This window comes from Mobula birostris, chromosome 1, assembly GCF_030028105.1.
Source record: "Mobula birostris isolate sMobBir1 chromosome 1, sMobBir1.hap1, whole genome shotgun sequence".
In the NCBI taxonomy this organism is placed as follows: Eukaryota; Metazoa; Chordata; class Chondrichthyes; order Myliobatiformes; family Myliobatidae; genus Mobula; species Mobula birostris.
Window position 1 is genome coordinate 213103041 of NC_092370.1, and position 13227 is coordinate 213116267.

A 13227-nucleotide genomic window follows, 5' to 3' on the forward strand; every position below is an offset into this window, starting at 1 on the left:
AAGCATGTGACTGGCAGTTAGATGTTGAGCTAACATCACAGTCTAGCAAACAGAGAATGCAAAATCTCAAAACACAGTGGATATCCTGAGCAGAACAGACTACAGCAGTATAGGAATAATTTTTGCATTGCTAGACCAAAATGACAGGGTAATTAATATGCAACATGAAATACAGAAACATTCGGAATGGGTACCTGTCACAAGGAAGCTGCATGTACCAGCCCCGGCCTCATTACTGATGCTGCAGCTGTAAACTCCATAGTTGTCTTTGGAGAGGTGGTCTACTCTGATCTGCGTATAATCCTGCGACTCGAAGCGCCCTGTTAATAAAATTTTATTTCCCAGTTTCCACTCAAAGTCCAGCACACGAGTCGGATATGCTTTCAGAACTCTGCAGGTCATGGTGATGGTCCGGCCTTGACCCTGACGAATTTCCAGAAATGTAGGCTCCACGCTTGGGGGGTCTGCAGAATTGACAAACACAATTGGGTCACTTATAGGCTTGGATCCCCATGGTAAACAAAGAACTTGCAAATGTTACTTATCAATCATTCCTTTCTTTTCAGAAACATGATTTAATAGATAAAGGCTGGTATCTATAAAAAGGCATTTAGGATTAGTAATCAAAGTTTTGTAAGATAAATAATGAAACTGAAAGAATGGAACAGTTAAACTTTTGCAGCACCTTATCAAACCTGTTGAAAATATCTATGAACATCAACTGGCTGTAAAGGGGCAAGGACAACTCTCCCTAGTCTCTACCCAGGAAGATCAAGAGGGACAGAAATTCGTCTGGGCATTAGAGAAAGGCCGTGAACAATTCTGTAAACAGACAAGTTGAACGCAATCCCACTTATGAGCCAATGCCATACTACAACGCATGGAGTTCGCCATGCAACCAATCAGCAATGTGATCTCCTCCCTCCATCACAATTGAGTTTCTGTAATAATGACCAATCAGTTGATTGATCAACATATAAAGGCCAAGCATTTGGAGGACACACCACAAATGAACAGTGCATTAATAATGCCTCCTTGTATGGTAACAAAATATTTGCAAAGTAATTGGCAAGATTGGAGAACAACTCAACCCAGCACCAAGTCTCAAAAGATTTCAGAAGTATTGAACCAGATTACATTCAAAGTAACGTCTTCCAGGAAGACACATACTGGTAACAATATGCTAATTAGCTAGCAAACTCCAGTGAGAGGTAATTTATAATCTGGAGGGGTTATACTTCACACATTTAAATACTTAACTTCTAAAACGCAGAGGTCAGTAAACATTTGCAAACCATCATAAATGGCTGGATGATTTAAACAGCTCCCACAAAGCTTTACAAAACAACTCATTGCCCTTAATCTCACAATGATTTTCATAAAGTTGGTGCATTTGCACTTTAATTGTCCATTGGTTGCCCATTAAATGCATCACATAATGGTAAGAATAATTAAAACATACAGTATATATCCTTCTAACAACATGATTTTTGTTAATCAATGTCTATCAAACTTTTTGCTCAGAAAGTAAACTATTAAAAGCACGGAGTTTCAATCTCTCAGGTTGTGAATGCAGTTAAGAATACAATATTTTAAATCTATGTGTATTTTGCTTACACTTAACTGATGCTTTAGTTATGTTTTGATTTTCTTTCAGATTCAGTTTCAACACTGAATTCACTCACCTCTGTTCCCTTCCTTTCCATTTCTACTATATTTCACAAACTTGTAATCTTACTAGACAAGAAGGAACAGTATTGACCCTGTGGAAAGTAAAGATACTGTCTTGACTTTGCTGTAAAATCCATTCTGTTGCCATTGACTCTATTCTTCTCATTGGTTACTGTCCAAAAATAAAACACAGGATTCACCAGCTTGATACTCCACTCACCAGTACTAAGATGAGCTTCTGATCACTGTTCTTATTAACAATAAAATCATCCTCTACAACTCCATAAATCGACTCAATCCCATGACACCACATTTGCTGACGAAGTCGTCAGCCGTCCCATTGTCATTCCCTGTGGTTATCGCAGCGCAATGCTGGTCCATCTCCATCCTTCGACCATCTCTGATGCTGAGGCCACACATTTCTTTAATGTGCCCACTGCCACATGAAGTCATACAACCGCAAGTGAATGACAAGATGATCTGCTCTGATTGCTGTAAATGGGACATTGTGCCAGAACAGAAGTGGAAGACATTACTCTTCCTTGAAACACTGCCAGGGTCACTTTATGTCTAATGAGAGGGCAAGAAGGGGGAATTAATTTACTGCCTCAGCTGAGCTTTGGAAATGCAGCGCTCCTGTACAATGTGGTACAGTACTGAGCGCAAACATTCAAGGAAAAACTAAGCCATCTGAATCAGCACATCACCAGCCAATTCTATTGCTTGCAATAAAAACAAGTCCTGATTCAGCTATTTCATTTCATGCACTGAGCAGGCTTGCACTGAATAAAAAAGGAGAAAGAAAAGCATAGGCAGCATTTTTATATAAATATCCACTGAAAACATAATAAATATTCCACCACACAAAAAAATGTTACCTAAATCTTATAACTTTAATAAGTGAACATCTGGCCTCAGCTCTTCAATAGGATTAAGATTGGTCAAAGATCATATTTTTATCTAATATTATTGCAATTATAAACAAAATTCATTGTAAAACGTATCTATAGATTACGGTTATGCATATTGTGTAAAAGGAGAAGAAATAAATTATATTTGTCCCTGGAATTAGACTTTGCCACTAAGACACATATTTTAGAAGTAAAAAAGCTTCAATGAATATATTGTGCATAAACAATTAAGTAACATAATATCTAAATTAAAAAGTCACAAGGAATTGAAGCCATTTGTGCTATAAATAGATCCAAATGCGATAAGCTGTTGTTCAATTGTATATTTATGATTACTTTTGAAAATAATTGCTAGCACAGAAAAGGCCCCAAAAACTAATTTTGGAATGTAGAGAATGTCTTTCATTTGAGAAACAGAATAGCTACCCATTCGATGCTGTAGCTTCTGTATGAAAAATGCATTGCTATTTTCTGTGTTGGGTAATGGCACACAGCTGAAAGTGCTGCATTCTTCCTTGAAATTGATCATTCAAGGGTCACTTGTTAGAACTGGCCTACTCCGGGTATTTCATTGGAATTACATTACAAATTTGGATTCAATACAGAAAATAACATTTAAACAGCTTTTATTCCCAGTTTATAAAAGTGCAAGCATCACATTTGCTTCACCCTCCATATCAACACGATTGCCTTTAGTCATTTGTCAATCTAAATCTATTTGTAAGGAGGTATTTCTTTTATAGCCCAAGAACATTTATTTTATTTACTATCAGTGGAACTATCAATATAGTGGAAAGCAGTTATGTGTAATGGCCAATTGTGGAGAGAACAAGAGTCTCATCAAAACAGGACGGAGTCATTGTGCACTCTCCCCTTGTTGATGAGTTAACAAGACAGCATTAGCTCTCATCATGCAGAATGCCTATATCCCTCACTTCATTAGGAATATTCCCCACGGCTTACTTCTATAATCAGAAATAATTCCACGTTTTGCAATGATTTCACGCTAGATCAGCTATGCTGTTGCACACAATATTTTAAACCCCAAGATAATGTGAATGTTAAAACCCAGTCAGGGATTGATATTAAATGATGGCAGGTCAAACGATGCATTCCATATATCCCGGTTCAAGACCAGATTAGTGTCACTACAAACAATATTTATTGGCAGCCATTTACCCATGTCTAATATCTAATACAGTAGAAAATAATGACACCCAACTATTCCAGCACACACCACCTTTCGAACGTTGCTTGCAATCGATCTCCCTCCGGCTCTCCCCAGCGTCTTTTCTCTTCATCCCCTCTTGAACAAATGCCCCAAGTTCAACCTTAGTGTCCCTCACCAGAGAAACCTCCCCTTAATTCGACCATCCTAATTGGATGGCAGATATTTCTCTTCATCTCTTATCTTCAACAATAACCCAAACAAGGATGAAAACTGAACAGACTGCTCTTACAGAACTGCCCAAATGTAATACATACAGCATAACAGTAAAAATACAAAACAGGGCATTACACTGATTTACAAAAAAAACTCAGCCTAAAAGGATAGCAGAAACGTGCTAGCACTAAGATTCTGAGGTACAAAATAAAAGTTTAGATTTGAAGAAAAAAACACCAATTAGAACAGGTTATGAGAAGACTATTAAGGGCAAGCAGAGGAGGAAGACGAAGAGATTTAAATGTCTCATAATTTATTCAACAATAAAATATCCTGTCAGACAATGAAATAGAAAGCTGACATGTGAGACGTTGGTCGAAGAATCCAGTTTTCGTTCTTCAGCACCAACAGAGGTCAAGTTGGAAATCAACTATAAAAATTCTCCATTTCAAGCAAGAATGTTAACAAATACTTTCCCTGCATCCCATCCAGAAAAAAAGTTGCTTGATCTACTGAGTTCCTTCAGTGGATTTGGTTGTTGCTTCAAAGATGTGGTCAGATATGTGTGTTCTAACCTGGCCTATTAGAGACATACGTACGAGACACACAGAGCACAAACAATGTGTGTACAGTTTGCTCACGGATTCTTCATAAAATGCTTTGCTGCAATTTATGCTAAATATTGTGGAAACCCAAACAGAGTTAGTCACAAGACACAGTACTTAAGAAGGTGTTAGAGACAAAGCAATAACCATACGGTCATCAGAAGAGACTGCAGTGCTGGAATCTGCTGAAAAATACAAACAGGTGGAGAAGCTGGATGGGTTAAACAGCATCTGTGGGGGAAAGGAGCTGTCAGTATTTCAGACAGCACTTCCACATTTATAATTAAAAATTTAATTAACAGCTTTACAGGTTGTATTATTTTAACTGAGTCACATATTTTTGCATTTGCAGTGATCTTTGCAGTGGTATTAGTGTTGAACTTACAGATTCATTACATCCATCTCTAAACCCAGTTATGATATTTCACCTTGAGTCTTGCCTGAAATAATATATGTGAGTTTACCTTGAAACAGACCTTGATTTACCTTTGATCTTATGACCCTTTTCACAAATATCCCTGGTACCATATGTAGAGAACTGCAGGCCTACAAGAACTTTTCCGAATGTATCACCAATCTTCATGAGATTATTATTGACATCATATACTTCCACTATTTCACTAATATCATCACTTATTTCTGATCTGTAAAGAGGTGTCAGCACATTAACTCTATCATGCAAGCTAAGGCATTCTTGGCTACATTCAGGCAGCAGTGTCATTTAACTTCCTCCTGAAATCTTCAAAATCACAGAAGTTAGACGCTATCCAAATCACAAACAAGGGGAAACCTGCAAATGCTGGAAATCCAATCAACACACACAAAAAGCTGGAGGATCCCAGCAAGCGTACAGTCAACGCTTCGGGCCGAGACCCTTCATCAGGCCTGGATGTGGTGAAGTCAGGGAGTGAAAGGTTATGGGGAGAAGACAGGAGAATAGGCTTGGGAGGAAAATGGATCAGTCATGATGGACAAAATGGCCGAATTCTGTTCCAATGTTATATGGTCTTATGGTGCTAAGTGATTAACAGCAGCAGCCACAGCACGAGTAAAATCCTTGATATAGTACTGATGATAAGCACTTCAGAACCAGATGTGCTGCCAGTCAAACTGTTCTAGTACAGCGACAACACCATGGAAAGTTGCCCAAATATGTCCTGTTTGCAAAAAGCAAGTCAAATCCATTCTAATTATCAGTTTATCAATCTAGTCATCAGCATGGTGATAGAAGCAAGGGGGATTAGACAGCAAATTTTAAAAGCAACCTCTCGTGTAAAATAAATAAAGATTATCTTTAATCTTTCTCAGGCCTGCATAATGTCAACAGGACCAGAAGAGTGAAAAGGTAGGCAAGTAACAGAGAAGTGAAAAAAAATAAAACACCAATAGGGGATATCAACTTCCTCAAGATTAATTGTGATCATCGCAGTGGGTGGAAATTTTAACGTAAATCCAGGAGCTTATTGCACAAGCACACAACTAGTCCAGCCAGAGAATGAGCAATTCTGGATCTAATCTTTTGAAAGTTATCCCTGGCGGGTGGTGAAATGTCACTGGGAGAGCTCTTCAAAGTTAGCACCATATTTTCATCCAGCTGACTGACACATTTTGGTGTGAAGAGGTTTCTTGGTTAATTGCTAATCGATGAAAACATTTTAAGATGTGTCAAACGTTCAGATACAAATCTATAAGAAAACTACAGTAGCACAGGTGGGAAAGCAGCTGCCCCATAGCGTCAGAAGCATCAGTCCAATCCTGCCCTCGGGTGTTGTCGATCTACAGTTTATACCTTTCTTCTGAACATCTCTTTTTCCTGAGTGCTGTGGTATTCTCCCACTTCCCAAAGTGGGAGGTTAATGAAAATTGTCCCTTGCGTATGTGTGAGTGGTAGATTCTGGCGGGAGCAGATGGAACTGTAAAGGGATTTTAATGGAAAGATATTGGAGTAGTGTAAATGGGAGCTTGGTTGTGGTGCGGACACACTGGGCTAGACAGAACCTTGCAGAAGAGGACTGAAAGCATTCACCTGCAGCTAAGTAAATGATGGATGCCTCAAGAAGGCAAACATTAAGGATGCTCACTATTCAGGACTTGTCCTCTTCTCATTACTACCACTAGGGAAAGGAGCCTGAAGACTTGCACTCAAGGTTTTAGGAATAGCTTCTTCCACTCTACCTTCAGATTTCTGAATGGTCCATGAACCCATGGACACTACCTCACTGCTTATCTTTTGCACTATCCGTTTTTAAAAATTACAGTAACTTTTATATCATGTTGCCATAAGGCAACAAATTTCATGGCATATGTCAGTAATAATAAACAATTCTGAACCGGGCGATGCATTCAAAAATGAATCACTGTCTTCCCATAATGATGAAAGATATGGCCAGACGGTCTAAGAAACCATAGATTTCAGGGATATCAGGTGCTGCATGCAAGAAAAGGAGACATTAAAAATGCCAGGGGACACAGGATTATAGAGAATATGCAGAAGAGATTCTGCGGATGCTTGAAATCTAGAACATTATACACTATGTGCTGTATGAATTCAGCAAATCATGCAGCATCTATGGAGGGGAATAAACAGTTGTAGTTTTGGGTGAAGATTTCTGCCCAAAACGTTGACCATTTTTCCCTCCATAGAAAATGAAGAGGAGATATATAATAAAAGGATATAGTAAACCAGAAACATAAGATAGCACTGCCAGACAAGTTTAATAAATACACCCAAATTATTTTGTAAGTATATTAAGGACAAGAAGTAACCAGGGAAACAGCAGAACCAATCAGAGGTAAGACTGCCAATCTCTGCACAGAAGTGGACAAGAAAAGATAAGGTTGGAAACAAACATTTCTCATCCGAATCCACCTGGAAGAATGCCCTTGTACTTGAAAATTTTGGAGAGATGGGGTTGGTGGAATTCTAAATCTAATTACGAACTGACAGCAGGACTTGTTACAAGAAAGAGAAACTCTGCAGATGTTGGAAATCCAAGCAACACACACAGAATGTGGCCAGACAGCATCTGCGGAAAAGAGTACAGTCGATGTTTTGTGCCGAGACTCTTCAGCAATAGTGGAGGAAAAAAAGATGAAGAGTCAGAATAAGGAGGTGGGGGAGGGAAGTGGAGGAAGCAACACAAGGTAATAGGTGAAACTGGGAGGGGGAGGGGTGAGGTAAAGAGCTGTGAAGTTGATTCGTGAAAGAGATACAGGGCTGGAGAAAGGGGAATCTGATAGGAGAGAACAGAAAAGGGGGAAGAGCACCAGAGGGAGGTGATGTACAGGTAAGAAGATAAGGTGAGAGAGGGAAATAGGAATGGAGAATGATGAAGGGGGGTGGGCTGGGGCATTACCGGAAATTCGAGAAATTGATGTTCATGCCAATATTTTGGAGGCTACCCATACGGAATATAAGTTGTTGCTCCTCCAACCTGAGTGTGGCCCCATTGCAACAGTAGAGGCTGCCATGGACTGACATGTTGGAATGGGAATGGGGTGGAATTAAAATGGGTGGTTACTGGAAGATCCTGCTTTCTTGGGTAGACAGAGCGTAGGTGCTCAGCAATGCGGTCTCCCAATCTACATCAAATCTCACTGATATACAGGAGGCCATGTTGGGAGCACTGGATACAGTAGATGACCCCAGCAGGCTCACAGATGAAGTGTCGCCTCACCTGGAAGGAATGTTTGGGACCCTGAATGGTAGTGAGGGAGGAGGTGCTACAAAGCTAAGTGCCAGCAGGGAGATCAGTGGGGAGGGACGAATAGACAAGGGAGTCGTGGAGGGACCGATCCCTGTGGAAAGCCGAAAGTTGGGGGGGGGGGGGAATGGGCACAAGGGAAAGATGTGATTGGTGGTGGGATCCCACTGGAGATGGCAGAAGTCACGGAGAATTATGTGCTGGGTGCGGAGGTTGGTGAGGTGGTAGGTAAGGACAAGAAGAACCCTATTCTGGATGAGGTGGTGGGAAGATGGGGTGAGGACAGATGTGTGCGAAATGGAAGAGATGCGGTTGAGGATAGTGTTGATGGCAGAGGAAGGGAGGCCCCTTTCTTTGAAGAAGAGGACATCTCCTTCCCTTTGGAATGAAAAGCCTCATCCTGACAGCAGATGCGGTGAAGATGGAGGAATTGAGAGAAGGGGGTGGTCTTTTTACAAGTAACAGGGTGGGAAGGAGTATAGTCCAGGTAGTTGTGAAAGTCAGTGGGTTTATAATTGACATTAGTAGATAAATTGTCTCCAGAGATAGAGAGAGGGAGATCAAGAAAGGAGAGGGAGGTGTTGGAAACAGACCTGGTAAATTTGGAAGTTGGAGGTAAAGTTGATGAAGTTGACGAGCTCTGCATGTGTGCAGGAAGCAGCATCAATGTAGTCATCGATGCAGCATAGGAAAAGTTGGGGAGTGATACCAGTGTTGGCTTGGAACATAGATTGTTCCATGTAGCTGACAAAAAGGCAGGCATAGCTGGGACCCATGCGAGTGACCAGAGCTACACTTTTTGCTTGAAGGAAGTGGGAGGAGCTGAAGGAGAAATTATTGAGAGCGAGGACAAGTTCTGCTAGATAGAGGAGAGTGGTGATGGAGGTGAGCTGGTTGATTCTGGCACCCAAAAAGAAACTGAGAGTGGTGGATGGAGGTGTATAGGGACTAAACATCCATAGTAAAAATAAGATGATCAGGGCCAGGGAACTTGAAATCATTGAAAAGATCAAGAGTGTGTGAGGTGTCACAGATGTAGGTAGAAAGAGACTGAACCAGGGGAGATAAAACTGAGCAGGAGTAGTTAGATATCTTAGTAGCCTTAAAGGTGGAAAAATCCCTGGGGCCTGATGAAATAATTCCAGGACTGATTTGGGAAACAAGAGGAGTGATTGCGGAGACTCCTGCAGAAATTGTCAAATCTTCTTTGTCCTCAGAAGTGGGAGGTGACTGGAAAACAGCAGATATGGTAAAGATTTTGCCAAATATTTTGACAGGTACTTGAATGAACAGAGCATTGAGGGATATGGAAACAATGCAGGCAAGTGGGATTACTTTATACTTTATTGTCGCCAAGCAATTGGTACTAGAACGTACAATCATCACAGCGATATTTGATTCTGCGCTTCACACTCCCTGGATTACAAATATTAAATATTAAGAATAGTTAAAATTAGTAAATATTAGAATTTTAAATTATAAATCATAAATAGAAAATAGAAAAATGGGAAGTAAGGTAGTGCAAAAAAAACGAGAGGCAGTTCCCGATATTTGGAGGGTACGGCCCAGATCCGGGTCAGGATTCGTTCAGCAGTCTTATCACAGTTGGAAAGAAGCTGTTCCCAAATCTGGCTGTACGAGTCTTCAAGCCCCTGAAGGGAAGAGGGACGAAAATTACGTTGGCTGGGTGGGTTGTGTCCTTGATTATCCTGGCAGCACTGCACCGACAGCGTGCGGTGTAAAGTGAGCCCACGGACAGAAGATTGGTTTGTGTGATGTGCTTCGCCGTGTTCACAATCTTCTGCAGCTTCTTTTGGTCTTGGACAGGACAACTTCTATACCAGGTTGTGATGCACCCTAGGAGAATGCTTTCCACGGTGCATCTATAAAAATTAGTGAGTCGAGAAAGTCTGATAGTTGGCATAAATGCGGTGGGCTGAGGGACATGTTATGATATTGCACAGCTCTACAACTCTTTATGATACAAAAGTATTACTGGCACACAATGTGCAGTTCTGTTTGCCACACAATAGGAAGGAAATGAATGTACTGGAGGGGGAGCAGGGGAGATTCACCATTTTTGGAGTGTTTGAGACTGGATGGGCATTGCTTTCTTTGGAACCCACAAGACTGAGAAAGGACCTGTTTGAGATACAGTATACACAAGAAGGGGATTTATAGGCTTGAAAGCAAGGAACGTTTTTTCCCTTAGCAGAGGTGTGCCAAACTAGAGGGCATTGATGTTTCAGGTACAAGGCAGGAGATTTAAAGGGATTCTTCTTCCCCCACACAGAGGGAGGTTGGAGTCTGGAGCGCGCTGCCTGAGGAATAGTGTCAGCAAGTACTCTCACAACATTTGTAAGATGAGCGTCTGAAACACAATAGCATTGTAAACCATGAGATAAGTGCTTAAAATAAATAGGATTCACGTACATTGGCACCTGATGTTCAGCACAGGCATGATGGCCAAAGGGCCTGGCTCCATACCATTTGACCCTATGACCTACTGACCAATAGCTGACTCACTGACCCACAATTTGGCAGCATGGCTCAGCTTCAAACATTACCAGTTGCTTAGACCAAAGAGCTAAGTTCCAGAGATGTGGTGAGAGTAACTGCACTTGATATCAAGGCAGAGCTTGATTGAGTGCGGTATCAAGGTACACAATGAAACTGACAAAACATCAAAGAGAAAACACTCCTGTAAAAGGAGTCATACCCAGACATCCCACCTCTCCCGGAAATTCTGGGAGCCTCCTGCGCATTGACAGCGGCTCCCTGATGCCCGCAAATTATATACAATATCCCAGAAATCGATTTTTTCGGGAGCGAGAGAGAGAGAGCGAGGGAGCGCGAGTGACAGAGAGAGAGCACCATGGCAGAGTGTTCCAAAAAAAAATAAAACTTACTTCACCCCAGACTGCACTAAAGTGCACCCCTGCCTAATAGGGGTCAAAAATAATGACAGTGTTGCTCGCTGCACTGTTCGCAACGGTGACTTTTCTATTGCCAGCGGTGGTTTAAGACTGTAAAAGACATGTTGAGGTGAGCTTAACAGGTGTCATTTGTTCATTAGCATAGCTAACATTTTTAAACTGGCTGGCTAGCTGCTCAGGAGCTACTCTATTGCAGACATCCCACCTCTCCCAGAAATTCCTGGAGTCTCCCGCAAATTGATGGTGCTACCTCCCTGAAATGAGTTTTTGCAGGGTGGGATGTCTGCATACCTCACGTAAAGGAAGATGGCCATGCACGAAGATCAGCCCCATCCCTGGGGATCACAGCAGCATTCCAGAGCAATATTCTGGGTCTAACCACCTCCAGCTGCTTCATTAATACTTTTGCTCCCTGACCCTCTGTAACCTAGAGTACATTCAACCATGGGTTGATAAAAGCTGCAGATACACCCAGCGGGAGTCAGGGATCGGGAAGAAGACTGGGCCTCACAGCCATGGTGTTGCCTAGCAGGTGTCAGGGGCTGGTTGACAGATGATATCGATGGGCTGAGGGGGTCTGTATTATAAATATGCATATTCTGCATCATTGTGTTTTTACTGATGTCTTATATGGGTTTGTTGACTTGTATGCATGAAGACTTGGGATCAAGCCATGGCATCGTGATGGGAGGAGGTGGACCTCGGGACTCTTTTGATGTGATTATGATCTTGTGTGTGCTTATTGCGTGTGACTGTCAATAATTTGATTTTGCACCTTGACCCCGTAGTAACACTGTCTCATCTGGCTGTATTCATACATGGTGAAATGAGAATTAAACTTGAGTTGAATAAGTGGCAGTAACACACACTCTACAAAAATGCCAGGCAGGGATCTCCAAGTTGAAACAGTCCAGCCTATGATTTACACTGAACACTGGGCTTCCTACCAATAGCTCCCAGAAAGCAGACACATAAACATTATGACCACACGACAGCCATAGGCAGGTGGTGTAAGTGTCATAGAATCATACAGCACAAAAGTAGGCTCCTTGGCCCACCACACTCATATCACCTCGAGTGCCTTCCTGCACTACCCTGATCTACCCACATTAAAACTGGAGCCTTTCCTGCCAAAGCAACTCAAGTACTAGCACTGTGGGTCTTGCCTCTGCCTCTTTAAGAGCTTTCTGCCACCTAAAAGTCAGAAATCAGACGCAGCAGGTGCTGGAATCCGGACCAGGTAGAAAAAAAAAAACAGAATACTGGAAGAACTCTGAGTTAAGCAACACCTGTGGAAGCAAAACAAAAAAGTGCTTGTTCTCTTTCCAAGTCAAGATCCTACATCAGGATTGAAAGGGATAAGGGAAGATTTCCAGCAAATAAAGAACTGAGGAAGGCTTTAGACAGAGGCAGGTAGGTGACGGGTAGAACTAGTGGGGGGGGGGGGGAATGATAGGCAAATGGAACCAGGTAGAGAAGGGAGGGTTGAGAAAGGTGAATAGAGGGAAAGGAAAACTAGGCAGGCAAGTGAGTTTTTGTAAAGAATAGTATTGGGGGATGCGGGTCTTCTGAAACTGAAACTACCGGATGGGAGGAGAGTAAAAAGTCCATGGTTAGGGTGAGATGCATCCTTGATAATGCTTCTCGTCCTGCCCAGGCAGCGTTTATGGTAGATGTTCTCAATGGTGGGCAATTAGGTGCCGATAATCTGCTGGGCAGTTTTCATCACCCGCTGGAGTGCTTTGCAGTCCGATACGGGACAATTGCCATACCACACTGAGATGCATGTGGTGAGTATGCTCTCAATGGTACAGCAGTAAAAGTCTGTCAGTATCCTGGGACAGAAGTGAGCTTTCTTGATGCTCCACAGGAAATAAAGGTGCTGTTGCGCCTTTTTGATCAGGATGGAGGAGCTCAGGGACTAGGTGAGATCATCGGAAATGTGGACACCAAGGAATTGGAAGCTTGATACACGCTCCACTACAGCTCCATTGACATAGATGGGGACGTGAGTGT

The 13227-nt window shown here is 41.9% G+C and overlaps 1 protein-coding gene across 1 annotated transcript in view; it reads right to left on the reverse strand.

Annotated features, from left to right (window-relative positions):
• The window catches only part of mdga2a (MAM domain containing glycosylphosphatidylinositol anchor 2a), a 1018846-nt gene that overhangs the window by 360083 nt on the left and 645536 nt on the right, over positions 1–13227 (reverse strand). Inside the window, exon 9 of the mRNA XM_072270903.1 lies at positions 195–464. Within this exon, the coding sequence (XP_072127004.1) occupies positions 195–464 (270 nt within the window). The remainder of the gene's footprint in view (positions 1–194; positions 465–13227) is intronic.